We start from the raw sequence: 23,426 nt of genomic DNA on the forward strand, positions 1-23,426 counted from the left end.
GGCGCCCTGGCGCCCCCTAGACAGTTTCGCGTAATATTCCCTATTGATGCCGACTATACTAATGTGACCGGTATCATGGTCGCGTTTTTGTCATTTGTCACATCATGCGTCACTTTCGCACTTACGTACTTGTTAGAGCGTGACAGGTATGGTGACAAATGATAGAGAGCCGTCCATCTTAGCCCCGCAGGTAGGTAGGTTAAATAAAACTCTAAATACAACAACTGTCTATTTCAACATTAATGTTCCTTACAACCTAAATATAAACTTTACCCAGAAAAAAAAACAAAATGATTATTATCGATTAAATTCACGAATGGCGTTAAACAAAGCCATAATATGCTTTTAGTATATTACAGTACCTATATATATAAATGTATATTGATTAACAACAAAAAAAAACTTCTAGGGTGGCCGGTTTGGCAGCTCTGATTACACAACTTTGAGGACAAATCAAATTATTATTATAAAGGACCATGGGCAACTTTGTATGGAGCCTGGTCCCAAAACCAACAGAGTTGAGAGTTAGGTTAGGTTAGATTAGAAACTATTGAATTGTGTAAAACGCATTTAACATGTTTCGCATGATTAAGGTTTTACGCACAGTATGGGTTCGTCTATGTGCTCGCAACCATGGTATAGTATCTCTGAAGAGGAGTAATGTAATGCTGATAATAATGCCATCTCTGGGTTATGCTGGACATATATTCCTCAGCCGTGGTGCCCTGCTGAGCTAAAAAGCGGTATCTCAATTGAAGATTGCATGCAAATAAGTACCTTAAATTTGAATCATAACGTTCCATTTCCAGTTCATTCGTTTTTGAGATACCGCCTTTAGCATAAGGAGGGCTGAGTGTGGCTAGATATCATTCTTGTGTGTAGATAGTAGAAAACAAAATATACCAAAACAAATATTTAAGCAGGTAACTTAATCGTATTTAATTAAATCTAGAAGAATATATTTTAATAAAAAATGTTTTGATGGTGTTACTAACCTTACGTTGCAAATGAACTAGGAAACAAAATAAATTTGAAACGTAAAAGTAGTTTTTTTAATATGTAGTGCAAACACCGTACAATGACAGACTGACGTATTTAGACGAATAAAAAAGCCAAATGACGTTTGGTTTGACGGGAAATTTTGAAATTATTTCTAAGTTGTTTTTTAATATAAATTCCGTTTAAACATATTTTTGGTCAGATTTATGTTAAGATATTAACAAACAGCGTTTCTTTATATCACAACCAACCTTGTAAGTTGTGTTGAGTTGTGCTCTTACTCATTCAACCAAACCAACGCAGGCAAGATGAAAAGCAATGCCGGCCGGGCCGCGCCGAATCTGTGTACCTTCTTGTATGTACATCGGTATAAGGGCAAAGTAAGTAAATTTTCGAGTTTATAATATATATATATACCTCCTGAACATTTATTTATTATTTCATCTTTATCAAAAGCTTTGATAGAGGCTTCGGGTAAAGCATATTTATGAAATGTTGGCGATGGAACATTGTAACATTTCAAATAACAGCCGTTGAACTAGCACCATTCTTAGTGCCCGTAAGGCCCGTCATACACGTTGCTCTGATTATCATAATTAAGATACTATTTTCCGTGCCTAGGTCTTAATCTGATAAATCAACTACAACCTGCCAAAATTAGAAAGACATACATCTACTGATAAAATCCAACCACAATACGTTACCTTTGTCGACATTTTACATGAATAATATCCCGATTCACTGATTTCTTGTTACCTAACATTAAATGTGACAATAGCACACCCTTAAAATGCATGCTCAACACTTGTCCTGTTTCGCTGTAAAATAACCTTTTTATACTTTTGATAACATCTTAACTGTTAATATATTTTCAGGTATTAAAAAGCTTTCAGAATAAAGTTGCGACACGGCAGGTATCGTGCTTTTCTTCGATAAGTTTTTCGATGTTGTCAATGGCAATTTCAGTGAACCTAAAAAAGGAAAATCTACCTAATCTAATGCGCTGTAACACCCAGATCACCGCACCACAAATTGTGGATAAAAAGCTTGAATGTTCTCAAAACTATGAAATATGCGACAAAAATGGATCTAAATTAAATCAAAAAAAGTTGGATCAAACTATTGAAGCTTTCCAAGCTATTTTGGGATCAAGAAGAAGAAATGAATTAGGTTGCCTCTAATTATTGTTTAAAACATAGTCAGGAAATAAATTGTTACATACTTGCTGTTAAGTTATTTTCACGGAAGTGCGCTTAAAGCGTCGCTGTATTTGCATGTGTCTTAGTTACTTGGAATGGAACGTATGTAAATAAGTAGGTACTTATAACTAATATATTGTACTTGATTCAACATAAGTTTTCATTTATTTATTCTGAAAAACTGATTTATGTAGTTTTCTAAGCAAATGGAAATTGGTACGACAAAGATTACTACATAAATCAGTTTCCAATATTAAAGTTGTTACATGTAGGTAAAGAACCCATAAGTACGTGTGTGTGTGTGTGTGTGTGTGTGTGTGTGTGTACATGTGTGCGTGTTTACTGCATATACAGTCTCATTAGTTGAGAGCAGGACCGCTAGGGGCAGCACTAGTAGAGACGTGAACGTGAAATGTCCGAGAGTTTCTTATCTATTACAGTAATAACATATACTAATCTATGCTCGCAACGTTTTTGGATGAACATATTTTTTGTTACAAATGTCACATGAGTAAGGTTTTATTCCAGTGTGGATTCGCATGTGTACAGCTAAATAACTCGGTTCCGCAAACTTCTTGTCGCATATATTGCATGAGTATGGTCGTTCTCCAGTGTGCTTTCGCTTATGTGTTTCAAAATGATTTTTATGTATAAACTTTTCTTCACAACGTTCACAAGAATATAAGAATTCACCTAAATGAATTCGTCTATGTATTTGATAACGGTAAAACTGTGAAAACTCTTCTTTACATATTTTGCATGTATATGTTTTATTCTTCATGTGAACGCGTTTATGCTTATTCAAATGGCTCAGGTGCATAAATCGCTTGTTACATACGTCGCACAGGAACGGCTTATCACCAATGTGCGCTCTTATGTGACCAGTCAACGATAATTTATTGAAGAATTTTCTCTTGCATATATCGCACGAGTACGTTGCGTCAGTGTGGGCTCGTTTATGATGACTCAAAGCCTTTATATGTGCAAATTTCTGTTCACACAATTCACACGAAAACGGTTTTCGTCAGTATGAGTTAGTTTGTGTGCCTCAAAATTGTTCCGTGTAACAAATATCTTGTAGCATACTTCACACGAATAGTGCGTCCCGTCAGTGTGATGACGTAAGTTATGCCTCTTGTATTGGCTCTTATACAAAAAGTGCTCTTTGCATAACTCGCATGAATAAGGTTTTTCGCGCGTATGGACAATTTTGTGATCATTCAACTGACTGGGACGGGCAAATTTCTTTGAACAAACTTCGCACGAGTAAGGCTTTTCGACGCGGCATTTATGTGACCTATAATACTTTTCCAGCGCAAAGTGCTTATTACATACTTCACAAAAGTATGGCTTTTTGCCGGTGTGTAACAGCACGTGTCCGTTTAAAGCATGCTTGTGCTTGAACCGCTTATCGCATATTTTGCAAGAGTACGGTCGTTCACCAGTATCAAAGATTGATATAACTCCGTAATAGATGGATACAGTCTAAGGAAAAAACGTGCCTCGAAGATCAAGAAAATTTGATTCTCGATCAGATGGCGCCACTAGTTTTGGCCTACACTCGTATAGAGGGCGTTGACTGTTTCGTTTGTTATTTATAATTTTAACGCATACCAGTGAAAGAACATGGGTCAAAATCATATAAAAATAATTAATGCAAATAAAGAAATCATTTATCCATATAAATTAAATACATTTTATCGTATTTTTATAAATATTTATTTTTAGTTTTAAAGTGTGTCGACAGATGGCAGTGAATTTACTGGGGTTACAAAATTTACTATGACAGTACCGCTCTAGTATAAGTTACTCTATGCCAGTATGTACACGTTCATGGCTTTTGTACTGACTCTGGGTTTTAAACTGTTTATTACATACTTTGCACGTATATGGCTTTATATCCGTATGACAAATACGTATATGTACAGTTAAGGAGGTCGCGTACGTAAACCGTTTCTTACAAATCTCGCAAACAAACGGTTTCTCGCCAGTGTGTACGCGTTTATGATAATTCAAGTTGCTCATTTGGGCATAACTCTTTTTGCATATGTCGCAAGAGTAAGGTTTTGCGCCACTATGGATTCGTTTATGCGACTCAAAACTGTTCGAATTGGTAAACTTCTTTTCACATACTTCGCACGTGAATACATTTAGACCCATATGAAGACGTCTATGTATTTTAAAATGGTGCAATATTTCAAACCGTGCGTTGCATTTTTCGCACCAATAGGATTTTTCAGGTAGTTCTTTATGCTGCGTAGAGCCACTCAACAACGCAGGCAGTATTTTAGAAATACTAGAAGATTAATTCGTGTATAATTATCGTACTCAACGTTTGATGACTCAAATTTTTTTCTTAAATGAAGTCTAATATGTTTGATTAAGTATTTTCGATGTAGAAATGTACGATGGCAAGTGTCGCACACGTATTATTTCGTGTTAGTTATTTTCTTTGATTTAATTTTGTTTGGTGAATCAGGTGGGGGCTCCCCTGTGTGACTCGCGGCTGGAGATTGGCGGAGCGCGTTGGCGGCCGCATGTTACATCTGAGCAGCGCATGGTGCGGGAGGCGCGCGATTCTCACAAAGCACTCCCGTAACGTGAGTTGTTTGCTTGAGGCGCGCTCCCGTGCTGACTTCTGTTTGCGTCCGCCAGAAAACGTTTTGTTCTTATCTGAAACAAAAAAAAAACATACGTGTGTACAACATGATATTGAGGTTTTTAATATCATTTTTTTCTAAATTGAATAGTTTGCGCGAGAGACACTTCCAAAGTGGTAAAATGTGTGCCCCCCCCCCCCTGTAACTTCTAAAATAATAGAATGATAAAACTAAAAAAATATATGATGTACATTACTATGCAAACTTCCACCAAAAATTGGTTTAAACGAGATCTAGTAAGTAGGTTTTTTTTAATACGTCATAAATCGTAAACCGCAATTTACCTTTCACTCACGTTTCGCATAAAAATACATTGTTTAAATTGTGTAATGTACGGAACCCTTGGTGCGCGAGTCCGACTCGCACTTGGCCGGTTTTTAGTATTTGTTGTTGTAGCGGCAACAGACATACATCATCTGTAAAAATTTTAGCTGTCTAGTTATCACGGTTAATGAGATACAGCCTGGTGACAGACAGACAGACGGACATTGGAGTCTTAGTAATAAGGGTCCCGTTTTTACCCTTTGGGTACGGAACCCTAAAAAACATATAGGTATTTGTTTTTAATATTAGGAGGATATACAGATGACCGCTTCGTTTTCCTCTCTGGATATTAACATTATGCAAAATATTTACACAATTTGATGTATACATACAATACATATTATATATAGAAGCGCTGGTGGCCTAGCGGTAAGAGCGTGCGACTTTTTTTAAATCCGGAGGTTGAGGGTTCAAATCCCTTGTGGGAACTTGTGTACGAAATATCATTTAATATTTAATTACCAGTCGCTTTCGGTAAAGGAAAACATCACGAGGAAACCGGACTAATCCTATTAAGGACTAGTTTTCCCTCTGGGTTGGAAGGTCAGATGACAGTCGCTTTCGGAAAAACTAGTGACTACGCCAATTGTCGGGATTTTATTTATTTATTTATTTACATACACACAACCATCAATTACAGGAAATCCTAATTCGACAGTATGGAAATTGACACAAAAAATAGGTACAATACATTAGCTTACAGATTACAGTAGCACAATACGTAAAGCGTAGCCCTTGTGAATTCGTTCAGAGAACAAGAGAACAAATCTAACTCGATCGCTACTCTATTAAGGGTCCTGTATGCGCGCGGTGCAGGACGCCTGGCGAAGGAGTTGCGTTCGAGCGAGCGGCTCGGCCGCCGCCGCCGCCACACATACCGATCTGGTACGTTCAAACGCACCTCTGCCAGGACTCCAGGGTTGCACAACTTGCCCCGCACCAACTTAAATATATATGAAGCTAGCCCCAGCTCCCTTCTAACTTCTAGTTTATTGTATCCTACCATTCCTAACACGAACAACGTAGGATACTTTAACGGATAAAAAGGGTATACTCCGTATAATTTTAAATATATAAATCTAATAAATTTATTTTGGATGCGTTCCAACATTAACCTATATTTTGACTCGTGTGGACTCCAGATTGCCGCATTACCCTCCAAGTGGCTCCTGACTATTGCCTCGTACAAGACACGTATCGCGTTAATATTATTAAACCCATGAGCCTGCCTCATTACAAACCCCAGATTTCGGAAAGCCTTCTTACATACTGAAACAATATGGTCTCGAAAGGTGAGGTCGGACTTCAGCAGCACCCCTAAGTCCTTCACTTCGCCGACGCGCTGCATCGGTGACTCTCCTAACACATATTGGTAGCAAAGTGGATTCCGAGATCTGGTGAATGAGACAATGGCGCACTTTGACACGTTGAAATTTAACCTATACGTTTGACTCCATTTGACCACTCGGTGTATGTCCTCTTGTAATTTAATACAATCAGAGCTGTCATTAACTCTGCGGACAAGCTTGAGGTCATCAGCAAAGAGTAGACAAATGGAATCTTTAACAACGTCAGGAAGGTCATTTATCATTAAAATGAACTCTAAGGGGCCCAAATTGCTCCCCTGACTTACGCCAGACCTCGTGAAATATGGTTCTGACACGTGACCAGCACAGTCCACATACTGGCGCCTGTTACTTATATAGCTGGCAAGGAAAGTAAGAGTATGTGGAGTGAAACCCGCGCTTGCCAATTTCACGAGTAAAACATCATGGTCGACGGTATCGAATGCCTTCCGGAAGTCGAATCGGATTAGTTGCCAAGCGGACCCCAGGCTCCCATGAGCCGTGGCGAAAATGCCGGGACAACGCGAGGAAGGCGCGAAGCCGCGAACGCGAGTGTGGAGTCGATTTCGCTGATTAGGCCCTTTATACATATTAACCTAGGAGTGAAAGAAGAATTCCATACACTCAAAGCTTAAGAGGAAAATGGGGACTAACGTTTCTACCATAGAAAAACACAACCAACTGAGCTAAGATAGAAGTCTTTCGGTAGATGTCTCTTTACGCCACCCCAAGGCGTGTATACAGTATAAAGGAAGTTAAGGAAGGAATGGAAAGATTTGCGCGTTTCTGTTAAAGTAGAGTCATTTTTCCCATTTATAGTATCGCTCGCAGACGTATCTGCTTGATAAAATAAAACACCGGCCAAGTGCGAGTCGGACTCGCGCACGAAGGGTTCCGTAGCATTACGCAAAAAACGGCAAAAAAATCACGTTTGTTGTATGGGAGCCCCCCTTAAATAATTATTTTATTCTGTTTTCAGTATTTGTTGTTATAACGGCAACAGAAATACATCTATTTATCACGGTTCATAAGATACAGCCTGGTGACAGACGGACAGACAGACAGACAGCGAAGTCTTAGTAATAGGGTCCCGTTTTTACCCTTTGGGTACGGAACCCTAAAAATATGCAATGGTTTCGTTTGAAATCAACTCACCTCTCCCCGCAACACAATGCTTGTCTTTTTCCTTCTTCATGCTTGACTTTTGAATATGTTTCTTGGCATGTTTCTTCAAATCCGACTTTGAAACAAAGCTACCAAAAGTTTCACTTATTAGTTCTTTCCCTTTTTTCTCAGAGAAAAGTTTAGTGGAAATCTTATCTTCAGTATAATATTTGTTAGTATCAATAGTTGTGTTCATGGGGGTTACATCGTGACTGGCGAGCGCCTCGTGGTTTCGTAGACGTTCCAGTCGCACGTAGCAATCCCGGAGCACGAGTTCCGGGCGGTGGACGCGCTCCAGCGCTGGTGAATCGGGACAGCCATCCGCGTCAGCTGACGCCCAGCCTGGTAATCACAGTATATTCTTTATTTATTTTAAACTTTATTGCACAAGAACAAGTAAAAAGTACAAAAGGCGGACTTAATGCCTTGAGGCATTCTCTACCAGTCAACCACTGGGCTAAACAGAAATTAGTTAGTATATTATGTTGTAAATTTAATGCAAAGGGCGCCGTAAGCTCTTAATGTATTAGGTATTAGCTCATATACATGAGAAAATTCGACCCATGCCACTGCCCGAATGGCCAAGGCGGTTTTAGGCATCTGCCGCGAACGCAGAGGATGCTAGTCCGTTTCGAGCCCTGCGGGCGCAGCATGGTTCCATTTTTATCGCCTGTCACTATGCCCGTCACTTTTGCACTTACATACTTGTTAATTTGAATGTGACAGGCATGGTAACAAGCGATAAAAATGCGACCGTGCTACCGTCGCTACCGAGTCTAGTTCTCACATTCCCCACTATACCACATAAAACAACTTACCATGTACTACCAACATTACATCTGGCTGATGAGGGTGCTCCGGACCCAGCACCAGTTCACCCTTGACTATATGATCTTTGTACAGTTCGGCCAGCATAGCTGCCTCACTAATTTTACACTCATTGCCCAAGCTGAGTAGCTCCTTCTTTACATGCATCTCTTCATCTGTGAATTCTGCTTCTCTCTTAATAAGTGCTGTGAAAAAATAGGATATAGGGTTGGCAACTGTCAAAGGTTTTTATAGATGGTGCCAGCATAGTAGATTTTACTTTAAATGTCTAGTAGGTGATGATTAGCAATAAATATGTTTTAGTTTTGAGTAAAATAGGTAATAATCTGTGTAGTTTTGTTCTGTGAGATTTGACTTAAAGAGCTAAGCATCCAGGTCATAAAAACAAAAAACAAGCATTTGACACTATTGACAGGTAAAACCTATGCTGGCGCCATCTGTAAAACACTTTGACTGGTTAACCACATTGTTACATCGGAATTGGCTCCGCGTTTTGATAGCGGACCCGCGTTGCAACCGCGTTGTAAGTTACCTACGGCTACGGGTAGGCGGGCTCAGGCAGCACAACCGCTTATTTTAAACTTTATTGCACAAGAACAAGTAAAAAGTACAAAAGGCGGACTTAATGCCTTGAGGCATTCTCTACCAGTCAACCACTGGGCTAAACAGAAATTAGTTAGTATATTATGTTGTAAATTTAATGCAAAGGGCGCCGTAAGCTCTTAATGTATTAGGTATTAGCTCATATACATGAGAAAATTCGACCCATGCCACTGCCCGAATGGCCAAGGCGGTTTTAGGCATCTGCCGCGAACGCAGAGGATGCTAGTCCGTTTCGAGCCCTGCGGGCGCAGCATGGTTCCATTTTTATCGCCTGTCACTATGCCCGTCACTTTTGCACTTACATACTTGTTAATTTGAATGTGACAGGCATGGTAACAAGCGATAAAAATGCGACCGTGCTACCGTCGCTACCGAGTCTAGTTCTCACATTCCCCACTATACCACATAAAACAACTTACCATGTACTACCAACATTACATCTGGCTGATGAGGGTGCTCCGGACCCAGCACCAGTTCACCCTTGACTATATGATCTTTGTACAGTTCGGCCAGCATAGCTGCCTCACTAATTTTACACTCATTGCCCAAGCTGAGTAGCTCCGTCTTTACATGCATCTCTTCATCTGTGAATTCTGCTTCTCTCTTAATAAGTGCTGTGAAAAAATAGGATATAGGGTTGGCAACTGTCAAAGGTTTTTATAGATGGTGCCAGCATAGTAGATTTTACTTTAAATGTCTAGTAGGTGATGATTAGCAATAAATATGTTTTAGTTTTGAGTAAAATAGGTAATAATCTGTGTAGTTTTGTTCTGTGAGATTTGACTTAAAGAGCTAAGCATCCAGGTCATAAAAACAAAAAACAAGCATTTGACACTATTGACAGGTAAAACCTATGCTGGCGCCATCTGTAAAACACTTTGACTGGTTAACCACATTGTTACATCGGAATTGGCTCCGCGTTTTGATAGCGGACCCGCGTTGCAACCGCGTTTAAGTTACCTACGGCTACGGGTAGGCGGGCTCAGGCAGCACAACCGCTTCGCCTCCAATACGCGCCAATGTAACGAGCGAGTGACCGCGACCGCGCCGCTTCCACCCCGCGTCGGTTCCGCATTCGGTCGGCGTATTGAGAGCGGATTGAACGCGGTGCCGCGTTTCGGCAATGTGACGTAGCTAATAACGTTTTGTGCATTTCTAGTTATTGCGCGGTACCGCGCGCAATCCGCGGCGGTAGTATACATAGGTAGGTCCACTTTTTATATATTACAAATTATAAGTTAGTGCATAAATCCTTCACACGCGACTTTAACCTTAGCCTTGATTTAGTCCCGATTGTGCCCCACTGCGGCTTTCGCGTGCAGTTCACATACTGAGTTTAGAGGAGACTGCATAGTTGTGTAGCAAAACTCACCATGGTCCGAAACTTGATCGTGGGTCTCCTCTTTTACGCGCGCCTCCATCGCCATGCTGCCACCACTGTCCTCTCGCGGCATATGTGCTTGGCCGAATGAAATTTTGTCGAATTTCCACATTTCCATACATAATACTATTCCCCGATAACTTAGAAAAATGATGGCTGATATTACATCTTACAGAAATACATGAGAAATAGCAAGAGGGACGCCGAAAACGACACGTTCGAAATTTTTGTGTTTATACCATAGACTATGGCAGTTACTTTTTTTTACAAATTATCTAACGGGGCATTCACACCAATTTACACCTTAACTAAATTAAAAGACATAACACACACACCATCGCACCGCACCAAGATCATTGTGCGATGCACCTATAAATAAGAGCGAGAAAGCGATATCTCGTTCTCAGTCTTACTTATGGTTGCGTCACACAATGACCTTGGTGCGGTGCGATGGTGTGTTACGAATTCAAACCTCATAAACCTGTGTAATCTGTGGTAATCGACTAATCACATGTTCACATGTCAAATGTCAATTCACTTTTCTGTTGTAGTGTAGGTTGTTCATTATTGTTTTCGTCAGCATAAAATAAAAATGTGCAACAATTCAGTAACGTTTGTCTTGTCTTGTCGCTTTAGCTACGTGAACTAACGTTCCTGGCGAAAGCTGTTGCTTAGTGTTAGTTGTTGTGATGTACCTATGTTGAAGTATAGTTAGCATGTCTGCGCACGCGCAGGCGACGCGCGTGAAGCAGGAGCCGGCGGGTGACCAAGACCAAGTCGCGGCGTGCGTGTGGGACTTGACAGCATCGCTGCTCGCGGACAAAGGTGAGTGACAAAGTCTTTTCCTAGTCTAGCAAACAAATTATGTCAGTAACCAAAAAATCTACTATGTCAGTTTACTTTGTATAATTCTGGATATTCCATTACCATACCTAATACCCAAAACAATGCTATAGAATATACATATGGTTGGTCAAACCAAATTATTATTATGAATCAATGAATGAATAGTATTTATTTCAGGACAGGTCCCATATTGTGGCATACAATTTCAATTATAAATATATTAACAAATAAAATTATTATTATTATTTGTAATGCAGGCAGGCAGTTTAAACAACTGATAATGCCTGTATCCAGAGTCATAAACCGAGTTCTCAGTGTTGAGTAGAATTTAAGTAGAAATTGTCAGTAAATAAGAACAAAAAAAACTATACTCATCCTTTTCTTTTGGGTGCTAGTACTAATGTAAGACAGAGTCTAAAGGTCTCTGTCTATGTTTGAAATGAGACAGTCTATGACTTTGACAAACTATGGGTAGTCCATTCCAGTCCACCAGTTTATCATATTGTGCCATGCCTTATGCTACATAATATATAAAAGAGAAATACAAAATGATTAGGGTAGGGTATGAATGGGTAGGGTGCAAGCTTCGAAAAGTAACTAAAATATTTCTTATACTAATTTTACAAGCAAACGGAGGCTGTTTCATTCAAAAATGTTTCAGACTTTAATGATATTTTCAATCTTGCAGTGCACATTAAAGAGGATACAGAGCTTAAAACCAAAGAAGCAGAAGTAAATGAGGAGCTATCATGCGGGGAAATTCAAAACCCATGCATGAGCGAGGCCGAAATGGCATCCAATCTGTTCATGGACCACAGCATGCAGGATGAGCCCATGCTGGAATCAAAACATGTGCAGGCACAGGAAACAGCTTACAAACTTCATGGTAAACTATATATATGGTTTTATTTGTTTTTAAATTAATAGATTAGATAGCGAATTTATCACAGTTCCACCTTGAGAGCAAATATACTTTGTAAGTTGTCTCCATGATATTGAAATTCTCTTATTATTAGTGTATTTTAGTTGTAGTGTATTCATGTATTGACGTATTTATAAATTATATTTATTGTTGTCTAAGCGCCCACAACACAAGCTTTATTGAGCTTATTGTCAATTTGTAAATTAAAAGTGGAAAAATTCACTATCTCGGGTGGGACTTGAACTCCAGAACTAAGACTCCACTGTCCGTCTGTCACCAGGCTGTATCTCATGAACCGTGATAGCTAGACAGTTGAAATTTTTACAGATGATGTATTTCTGTTGCCGCTATAACAACAAATACTAAAAACAGAATAATATAAATATTTAAATGGGGCTCCCATACAACAAACGTGATTTTTTGCTGTTTTTTTCCGTAATGGTACGGAACCCTTCGTGCGCGAGTCCAACTCGCACTTGGCCGGTTTTTTTATTCCGTAGACTAAAATGACGTTTCATGTGTAAGACATGACATTTCTTAGAACCACATGAAATGTCATTTTAGTCGACGGAATAAAAAAGCAGAATATAGTCAAAATAAATTTAACACCAAGGTCGTCGACGTTTGGCATCCGCTGATTCTAGCACTTTTTTAATGCTACTGATTCTGGACTAACAGTTAGTGATGTGCGTGTCGTGCAGTTAGCGATATGTTAATTAAAGCATAATTTCAGGGGCAGCCGTTAAGGAGAAGCGGCAGGAGCTGAAGAACTGCTATGTAAGGCTCGAGCGCATTGATAAACTACTTATCCACATGTGTCCAAAGACAGTGGACTATAACACCATTTCCCCAACATGTGTTAATAAGGGAACTGGCATAGAAACTGAAACACTGGATGACAGTTGTAAGTATTTATTAATAGGGGGTATTACTGCAATGTTCTGCTGCCAGAGTGCAGCACTAGCACCTAAAGTAGACCATAGAGTAACTTATACATACTTTGCCTTTAACAGTTTTTTGACAAGTTTTCAGAAATAGTATAATATGACATTGATGCATCAAGGCTGTTTACAGAGGACAGGAGGAGGGAAACGCGAATCCGAAATTTCGCTATATGCCTCTTTATCGCTCGAATATGCAAGTGTTAGATAAGGAAATTTCGATTTTCTTGTTTCGCGGTAGACCCTCAGATTGTCCCCTGTGCACTGTGCAGAGTTTCGCGTAATATTCCCTATTAGGGAACAAATTTAATTATTTTAATAAATAAACATTTTCGATTTTTCTGTTTAATGGGGTTGGCTGGTCAAAGTATGGTGCCAGCATAAAATTTAATTAAATTAACGTTTATTTCGAGCTCATGGCTCATACAATGTTAGTTTAGTACTTACAATAAAACTTAAAAAAAAAACGGGCAAGTGCGAGTCGGACTCGCCCACCGAGGGTTCCGTACTTTTAAGTATTTGTTGTTATAGCGGCAACAGAAATACATCATTTGTGAAAATTTCAACTGTCTAGCTATCACGGTTGATGAGATACAGCCTGGTGACAGACAGTCGGACAGCAAAGTCTTAGTAATAAGGTCCCGTTTTTACCCTTTGGGTACGGAACCCTAAAAACTATGTAAGTGACAAGACAATACATATCTTAACTAAATTTACAATTACATTACACCGTTGGGCTTGTAAAGTCCACAACAGTGCATTATGTACGGACAGTCAATTCTATCCGCAATCATAGACAGGATGGTGTTGGGGCTGGCGCGCACGCGCCGTACCAGCGATTCGGTTCGCAGGCGCATTGCTGCTTTAAAACAGGTTACGCGCGTCAGAGAACATCTGTGACGCACTGCAAAGCGCGGCAGCCCCATCAACACCCGGAACGCATTATTATATTGAACTTGTATAGGTTTTACCTGTGTACTACGAAAAGTGTCAAATTTTTGTATTTTTTTGTGGAATTTTAATTCTTCAAGCCAAATCTCATAGAACAAAACTACAAAGTCTACAAGCTAGGTGAAACTAACGCTGGCGCCATCTTTAAAAACCTTTTTCAGTTGCCAACCCCATTAGTTACACCACTATGTATACTTAGATTTAAACTCGAATCTATAATATAGTTCCTAAACTACAATATCTATAGGACATGGATTTCAACACCATAAAAGTCAGCCATACCAAGTTCGTTTTTTAATAAGATTATTTTAGTAACAACCCAGTTTAGACCACTATTGCTTAACTCACTTAACTGCTTTATTAGATGAGATTGAACATTGCTTTTTTCTCTTTAGCTGCTACCAACATCGCTGCAGCGGTGAAGCAAGAACGCCTGCAGCTAAGAGACTGCTGCGTGAAGCTTGAACGTCTCCAACACCACGAGGCGCTGCATAGATGCAACATGGGGCCCGCTGCGCACCACCAGTCACAAGCTAAGCACGCCGTGACTGGACCCTCTGATTCGCGACACGAAACAAACACTAACAAAAATAACCCTGAGACGTATGTGTGTAACGATTGTGGCAAAACGTTTCACCGAAAATCTAACTTGATACGCCATATTCAAAGTAACATTTGTAAAACAGAGAGACCGTACGCTTGTCATACGTGCGGGAAAAAATTTAAACGCAAAAGCCATTTGGAAACACATACATTTATTCACACTGACTCAAAACCGTACGCTTGTCATACGTGCGGAAAAAAATTTAAACAAAAAAGCCACTTGAATACACATAGATTTACTCACACTGACGCAAAACCATACGCTTGTCATACGTGCGGAAAATTTTTTAAACAAAAAAGCCACTTGAATACACATAGATTTACTCACACTGACGCAAAGCCATACGCTTGTCATACGTGCGGAATTTTTTTTAAACATAAAAGCTCTTTGGAAATACATGCATTTATTCACACTGGTGCAAAGCCGTACGCATGTGAAGTATGTAAAAGGCAGTTTTCGAATCATGGTTCTTTATTTGCTCATAAACGAGGGCATACGGGAGAAAAGGCTTTTTCGTGCCATGTTTGTAGTAAATCGTTTTCTACTGGGGCTGGTTTAAAAATGCATATAAGGATGCACACTGGCGAAAAGCCTTATTCATGTGAAATTTGTAAAAAGCAGTTTGCGTATTCTTGCAGTCTCACATCACACAATCGTGTGCATACAGGCGAAAGGCCATATTCGTGTGAGTTTTGTGAAAAACGGTTTAAGACTGCGAGTCATTTAGGTGTACATAGACGGATCCATACTGGCGAACGACCGTATGTGTGCGAGATATGTTATCGAGAGTTTTCAGATTCTGGACACTTAAATACACATAAACGGACCCATACCGGCGAGAGGCCTTACTCGTGCAACGTATGTGAAAAGCAGTTTTCGCGATCAGAGCACTTGCGTCAGCATGAGCGAACTCACACTGGCGAAAAGCCCTACTGTTGCGAGATTTGCGATAAACGATTTGCGTATTCGCAAAATTTGCATACACATAAACAAACTCACAAAGAAAAATCGTATTTGTGCAAAATATGCAATGAAAAATTTTCTCAATTGAGGGACTTTAAAAAGCATAAAAGGATTCACAAGAAGCGTGATTTTACATGTGAAACATGTAAGAAATCGTTTACCCGTTTGGATTATCTGGAGACGCATAAACGTATTCATACTGGCGAGAAGCCTTATTCATGCAAAATTTGTGACAAACGGTTTGCTCAAAAAGGTCACTTGAATATACACACGCAAATTCATAGTGACAAAAAACCATTCGCTTGTGGAATATGTAATAAACAGTTCAAAGATTACAGTTACTTGGTAAGACACAAACGAATCCACACTGGCATAAAGCCCTATACTTGTGAAATCTGTGAAAAAAAGTTTTTGGAAAAAAACAGTTTGATCAGTCATAAAAGAATACACAGTGGTGAAAAGCCGTATACATGCTACATATGCAAAAAAGCTTTTGCACATGCGCATACCTTAAATAGGCACAGACGACTCCATACCGGCGAAAGGCCTTTTACGTGCAAAGTTTGTAAAAAGCAGTTTACTTGTTCGTCTGGTTTGTCTTCTCATGAACGGACTCACACTGGTGAGAAGCCATATTCGTGCGAAGATTGTGGCAGACGTTTTGCGCATTCATCAGCGTTAGTAATACATAGACGAACTCATACTGGCGAAAGGCCCTATTCTTGTGAAGATTGCAGCAATAGCTTTGCGGACGCAAGTACTTTGCGTAAACATAGACGCATCTGTGCGGGTGAAAATATTTAGTTATGATAAATTTTCAAAAATGGGTTTCGTAGTCGAGTTTTATTTTATTTATTCGGTACACAAATTACAATAAAATAAAGTAGACAAGCAAATATTGGTTTTAGTTGGGAATGCTATACATGTACGCTCAACTTAAAAAAACATTTAACCTCCTGCCTACTCGTATTTTTAATTTGAACTATATACCACATATATAACGGCGGTCTATGTCCTTTGAGTAGGACCAAACATAACTCCGTAATAGATGAATACAGTCTAAGGAAAAAACGTGCCTCGAAAATCAAGAAAATTTGATTCTCGTTCAGAGGGCGCTACTAGCTTTGGCTTACTGTCGTATAGATGGCGTTGACGGTTTCGTTTGTTATTTAACAATTTAAACGCATATCAGTAAAAGAACATGGGTCAAAATCATAAAAATAATTAATGCAAATAAAAAAAATCATTTATCCATATTTAAATACATTTAATCGTATTTTTATAAATCTTCATTTTTAGTTTTAAAGTTTGTCGACAGATGGCAGTGAATTTACCGGGGTTACAAAATTTACTATGACAGTACCGCTCTAGTATAAGTTACTCTATGGTAGGACAAACGTAGGCACAAGGATAAAGAGCGAAAACTAAAATTACCTATACACTAATAAGTATCCCAAAATTATACTAAATCACATACACAATTATAAATAAAACAATTTCTAAACCGCAGCCAAATAACACTAGACCCTACTAATAGTGTTGTGTTCCTGCCGGTGAGTAAGGTTGCCAGAGCTCGAGGGAGAGGAGTGTTAGGGTCGGCAACGCGCATGTAACTCCTCTGGAGTTGCAGGCGTACATAGGCTATGGAGACTTCTTAACATCAGGCGGGCCGTATGCTTGTTTGCCATCGACGTAGTATAAAAAAAAAACCATAAATTTGCTTAATTTACGGCATATTTTATGATATGTAATTTGATTACGGTAATATCTATATCACGTTTCGTTGTTGGTCATACCGAGCATGTGTAACACAATACGATTTATCATACAGGGTCTGCTTAGCCATTGGACAAAGCCGAAATGTACATATGCATTAGGGTATTTATTAGAATCAGTATACCAAGTATCATAACAACCGGTGTAGCGGTTACGTTAATTAACAAATTACGATTTTTTTGCTTTGGAGCAGCCTGTATGTGTTAATAGCCCCTGAGGTAATAAATAGTATGAAACCTTCGACCTTATTGATTATCTTTTTTATTTCATTGGAATTAATTTTTGTTAGAAAAATTATTTTTTTATCTTTGGTTCTAATTAAAAAAATATTAACGTTACAGCATTCCTGAGAAGTAACCCTACGTGGGATTTCAGGGTTTGTCCAATGGCTAAGGTTATATTAAGACTTATCTGTTAGAGGCTATTCAAATATATAAGTAAAATTGAAATTCAAGATGTGAAAATTAGGTTGTGTAATAATAAAATATTAGTGGGTAAGTGCCAGAGATATGGGGTGTGTATCCATACTATCCGTATTTCTTACCCGCTATAATAATGAGTAGAAAGAGTGTAGTGTAAACAGCCATGTCTTTAGAACCATTTGCGGTTTTACTACAAGCTTTTATTTAACTTGCTCTCTTAGTATGTATGTTTGAGTTGGACCAAGATAAGTGCAACGATTTTGATAGCACACGCAGTGCAAGTGTTATTTTAAACGTCAAACTTCTATGAAATTATGACGTATAAATAACACGCACTGCGTCTGCTATCAAAATCGATGCAGATTGCAGACTTATCTTGGTCTAACTCTAGTTAGTTAATGTGGGTCAAATCTTGGAAGCTAAAATTAACCCACATGCCGATTGAGCTGAAATTTTGCATACATAAGTAAATCGGATGATGATGCAATATTATGACGACATGGAGCTGATCTGATGATGGAGACAGGAGGAGGCCATGGGAACTGTGATAAAACAACGCAAACTAATTGCGTTTGGGGTTGTTAGAATTGTCTCGATGAGTATTAGTTGCCTGTGGAAAGAAAAGTATAGTCAGCGATAAAAGCTTGTACCAAAACTGAAATTTAAATGAAATTTTTGCCAAAAACTTATTAAACATCTAATTTCTCCCAGGTGGCAAAGTGACGTCAGCGACGTCATTATGAAGTCACAATGACGTCATAATAACGTATAAATGCTACCTGGGCTGTATTGCCAAACATGATAAGTACAAATATCTTAGTATAAGGTACTAATTTAGTAAGGGACTCAATCTATACATGATAATACTGATTTTCTGTAGGGTACAGAAATGACTGCTTTATACCAGCAGGCAAAAGAAGTGCCTTAAGTTAGCGTTTATTAACAAGTTTGGGAACAAATCAAATTATTTTATTATTATTTTTTAATTTGTGTTTTTTTTTAAGTAGTCACACTACTATATATAAATTAAAAACTGTAATAGATGCATAGACCTAGCATTACATAGACCAGCTATACGCGTGCGCCCGTAAGGGATAGACATAGATGACGTCATAAACGTGGGGATACCATATTGGTAAAAATTACCCCAATATTTGATATCACGTTGGGGCGATTACCCTGGAGGCAAAGTTAGCTTGTTTGACGGTATTAAAAAATTGTTAAATAAAATGTCAATGGGCCGTTCTTTTTAGGCGTATAAACAATGAAATACCGCCTATAATTCGCGCAGGTGGTACAAAACTAAACATGTTTAGTAAATAAAACGTAAAATAAAATGTATTATGGGTTTTAATTTAAAGAAATCACAAATCGCAATCACACCAATTAATGTACACCACATTTAATCTTCACAACATTTGTTTATTTATTTTTTGGAATTAGAAGTACGAAAAAACTTCGAGGTCAAAATTACCCATAAAATTATGATATTTTCATCTGGTATCCCTAACATGATTGTTATGCAGCTTAATTAAGAAGAAGTTTAAAAATGGCTGACCTCAGATTCCTACCTACCTACGTAATTTGGGCGGATAATTTTACAAATAATGTTTTGTTAATTTGCGTAAATAATTGTGATATTTTTATTGTAATCGTTTGATTCTACATTGCTTTGAGTGTAACGTAATTTTACGATGTTATTCTCACATATTGCGTTAAGAGGAAGGTGTAAAATACCGTACTTACGTGTGAAAGGTTATGATCTCATATTTTTGCCCAGAGCGACTATTACAGCCGATTACAGAACAATTCACCAGTATTTTATCAAAGTTCAAGCATTCAAAACGCTAACCATCACTATATTTCATAAGAGAAAGCACAATTTCATACAAAATAACGATAATTAAACCAGCAACGAACAAACATGACATGTCACGTACTTATTTGTTTGCCACAACCTCGGTTGTGGCAGCGGTGGAAAAGTGAAACTATGACAAGGACAAACAATAACAGCGCTTTCTCTGCTACTCCTACTGAAAGATACATAAGACTATCCCGTTCGGTCATTTTCCCCCACCCCTCATGACCGATCCAGTTATACTAGATTCATGAATAGATGTCATATATTAAAGAAAAAGTGACGAAGCCCTCCAACCTTCCTTCCGGCCTTCACCACTGGAGGGCTTCGTCACTTTTTCTTTAATATATGACATCTATTACAGTTTTTAGCGTTTATTATTAATATTGTTACCTCATGCAAACACCGGATTGACAGGGGCAAATCTGAACTGACGTTTAATAGTGCGAGGACAAATTAAATTAATTTTATTACTTGATATCGATAAAAATGACGTACAACCGTTGTGTAATTTTAAGAATGTGAAATAATTGTATATTGCAAGCTAAAATAAATTTTAGCAAGTCCAGGTTAAATTACTTTTTGGTTTTTAGCGAGCCTGTTATGCCTTTTGCTTCTTATATGCCTTTGTACGGAAAACTTTTTTCGTGACATATGAATTTTACATTTCTTGCAAAAGTAACTATATCCAGGGGGGTGTCACTGCGCAGTTTAGGTATATTTGACCGGCGCACCGCCCGGGAAGGTGTATGGCAGTGGGCTGCCGCTCGGCTCGCACGATAGTCGTGTCACGTGGCGCTCGCGCAAAATTGTAAATACGCAATGGCTTCGAAACCTAAATCGCGATCTTATCTGTATAAAAGATAATGTTCCTTTTACGGATCTCTGAATAAACGGAAGAACAAGGAAGCAGAAAAAAATATTTTTAAAGGAATAGGTACTTCTGTGGCATACCTACTTCCGTGAGAATCAGACATACTATCTCCGGCTAAAAATTTTATGTTTACAGAATCAACGTTTGTAATTCCTACATATTTATCTTAAAAATAATAAATCAGTAGGTATAGGTACAAAACTTGTCAAGTGACAACCCCGTGCCGACACTCGCAGCTCGGTCATAAAACTGCGGCGCGCAAAGAAGATTCACGGTTCGTGCGCAGTTATAAGTTTCAATTTTGCTTGCAGGCGGCGAGTGTAGGTATAATTTTATACCGAAATCTGGCTTTTGTGAAGGAGTGAATTTTCTGTACGGTAGTACTATTAGTTATTCTGTGCTATATCTTCTATATCTGAATGGTCAGTTTAAAAAAAACGATCATTATACGACAAGTAGTACAAGCTGAAATGTACGTATATTTTGCCTGTGTGAAAATTGTATAAATGTGATAAATAAACTAAACTAAACTTTCATGAAAATAAACGATCTTTTTTCTTGCGAGGCATTTTTAACCGACTTAAAAAAACAAAGGCATAAGGATATTAAAGTTACGATGGCGCATGGTCAAATGCTACGTCCTGTCGATATTTCTCTATTGTGTCGAAGGGTGGACCATTAATAAGACCACGGAGGCTAAGATCAATGCATTCGAAATGTGGTTATACCGAAGAATGTTAAAAATTTCCTGGAGAGACAAAGTTTCAAACATTGAAGTTCTGAATAGAATGAACAAAAAACTTGAACTTTTGACCACCGTAAAGACAAGGAAAACCTCATATTTTGGACATATCTATAGACACGACAAGTATAACATAATTCGTAACATCTTGGAAGGGAAAATCGACGGCAAAAGGAGCAGAGGAAGGAGAAAGCTAACCTGGATAGACAACATTAAAAGCTGGTCCAATATTAATGACACTGGCAATTTGTCTAGACTGGCACAGGATAGAACCAAGTTCCGTAAGATGGTCGCCGACATCCGCTGAGGATATGGCACAACAACAAGAAGAAGAAAAAAACAAAAAGGTAGGCTTAATTAATCGGAATGATAAATAATATTGTAGTACCGAATTCTTCTTCTTCTTCTTTTAAAATTATGGCTTCAGCCCAGTGGGACTATTTCGCCAGTATCAAGGTATTAAGAGGTTTAAAAACGACAAAAATTGTACGGTTGTACAAGACAGTGTACGGTGATTTGTTAGCTCTTGTAAATCGATAGCTAGACTTTACAAGAAGCACGTGGACTACCGGCCGTTTACTCCAAGATGGTGGTTAAACGCGCTTCAAAATTAATTCTCCATTCACTGCACACTACCACATTAGTTTACTGTATAATAAGCTATCGATATTACACTTTAAACAATATTAATGAGCAAAAAACAAAGTAATTAATCACGATGCTAACTATCAAGATGGCGCTCGAACCGGAAGTCAAAAGTACCGAATTAATTATTTAATGTAATTTCAATACTTGTCACAAGTGTCTCGACACCGTCAATGTCAGATATCGGTTGTTTATACTTGTGATAAATATAAATGAAAGAGGTTTGCACACAATTAAATGTATTCAAACTTAGCTATTAGCCATTTTGATAATGATGGATTCAATTGTTTTTTACGATGTCGATAAATTTAGGCGATTTCTAATTAATCACAAGAACTGGTGCACTTTTGCCCCCGTCAATCCGGTGTTTGCGTCATAAGTCTGTGCTAAGTTTTCAAATAAAAATTTTGTACTATAATTAAGTAAATAAATGATTATATTTTAATAAGTGTTTAACTTTTTAAACGTCACTTTGATAAGTTGGTATTGGTAGTGACGGTGACTATTGGCGTTATTCATAAACGCGTACTGGCCGAATTAGGCTATGCATCGTTTGTCTTGATCTTTCATTTTGATTTATGTATTTGTAAGAAAGGGATAAAACATAATTTTACTTAATCAAGCCCGTTATTTTATGGTATTTTTATACATCTTCATTTTTAGTTTTAATCGTGTGTCGATAGATGGCAGTGAATTTACTGTGGTTACAAAATTTTCTATGACAGTACCGCTCTATCCTATTATATCCTCTTTGGTCAAGCACGATAATCAATATTTTAATTAGCCAAATATAACCAAACTGTATTTTTTATATTGTTAATTAAATATCGTAATAAACAATAAACAAGTAATTACTGGAATAAACTGCGATGAAACATTAACAATGTGATAAGAGATGATGCAAAGACGCGGTAGTTTCCTCATTTTAATATGCAAGCATATAATTTTACTAACAGGTAAGTAATATTAACATTAATTATTGATTTATTAACTAATTACTAAAAAGTTAAAAACTTAAAAGACTTAAGTACCTATTTCAAAAAAACATGCAAGCAAAAGAATGTAAATTCACGGCGCTGTTTACTGTTTAAAAAAACCGGCCAAGTGCGAGTCGGACTCGCGCACGAAGGGTTCCGTACCATTACGCAAAAAACGACTAAAAATCACGTTAGTTGTATGGGAGCCTTAAATATTTATTTTATTCTGTTTTCAGTATTTGTTGTTATAGCGGCAACAGAAATACATCATCTGTGAAAATTTTAACTGTCTAGCTATCACGGTTCACGAGATATATCAGCCTGGTGACAGACAGAGGGACGGACGGACGGACAGCGGAGTCTTAGTAATAGGGTCCCGTTTTTACCCTTTGGGTACGGAA

The 23,426-nt window shown here is 38.2% G+C and overlaps 2 protein-coding genes across 3 annotated transcripts; one reads left to right on the plus strand and one right to left on the minus strand.

The window, feature by feature from the left end:
- Positions 1 to 4,075: 4,075 nt before the first annotated feature.
- On the minus strand, positions 4,076 to 10,736 carry LOC134752726 (uncharacterized). 2 transcript variants are annotated; one of them, XM_063688416.1, is made up of 5 exons: positions 10,496 to 10,736; positions 9,543 to 9,737; positions 8,511 to 8,705; positions 7,684 to 8,034; positions 4,076 to 4,871 (listed from the first exon to the last, which is right to left on the minus strand). In XM_063688416.1, the coding sequence occupies exons 1-5, from the start codon at positions 10,620 to 10,622 to the stop codon at positions 4,642 to 4,644; spliced, it is 1,098 nt and encodes a 365-aa protein (XP_063544486.1). In that variant the 5' UTR covers positions 10,623 to 10,736; the 3' UTR covers positions 4,076 to 4,641. The 2 variants fall into 2 exon arrangements, with proteins under 2 accessions (XP_063544486.1, XP_063544487.1); XM_063688417.1 differs by lacking the exon at positions 9,543 to 9,737.
- Positions 10,737 to 11,058: 322 nt separating this feature from the next.
- On the plus strand, positions 11,059 to 17,296 carry LOC134752796 (zinc finger protein 271-like). Its single transcript, XM_063688513.1, has 4 exons — positions 11,059 to 11,329; positions 12,039 to 12,236; positions 13,006 to 13,176; positions 14,560 to 17,296. The coding sequence occupies exons 1-4, from the start codon at positions 11,221 to 11,223 to the stop codon at positions 16,533 to 16,535; spliced, it is 2,454 nt and encodes an 817-aa protein (XP_063544583.1). The 5' UTR covers positions 11,059 to 11,220; the 3' UTR covers positions 16,536 to 17,296.
- Positions 17,297 to 23,426: the final 6,130 nt, after the last annotated feature.

The sequence above is a fragment of the Cydia strobilella genome, chromosome 25, assembly GCF_947568885.1.
Source record: "Cydia strobilella chromosome 25, ilCydStro3.1, whole genome shotgun sequence".
In the NCBI taxonomy this organism is placed as follows: domain Eukaryota; kingdom Metazoa; phylum Arthropoda; class Insecta; order Lepidoptera; family Tortricidae; genus Cydia; species Cydia strobilella.

Bases quoted from the DNA above. Each gene is read 5' to 3' on its own strand.
- LOC134752726 (XM_063688416.1), bottom strand. From the start codon at position 10,622: ATGGAAATGTGGAAATTCGACAAAATTTCATTCGGCCAAGCACATATG. The intron at 8,706-9,542 runs GTAAGTTGTTTT...ATTTTTTCACAG, and splicing joins TGTAATGTTGGTAGTACATG to CACTTATTAAGAGAGAAGCA. The intron at 8,035-8,510 runs GTAAGTTGTTTT...TGTGATTACCAG, and splicing joins TGTAATGTTGGTAGTACATG to GCTGGGCGTCAGCTGACGCG.
- LOC134752796 (XM_063688513.1), top strand. From the start codon at position 11,221: ATGTCTGCGCACGCGCAGGCGACGCGCGTGAAGCAGGAGCCGGCGGGT. The intron at 12,237-13,005 runs GTAAACTATATA...GCATAATTTCAG, and splicing joins AACAGCTTACAAACTTCATG to GGGCAGCCGTTAAGGAGAAG. The intron at 13,177-14,559 runs GTAAGTATTTAT...TTTTCTCTTTAG, and splicing joins TGAAACACTGGATGACAGTT to CTGCTACCAACATCGCTGCA.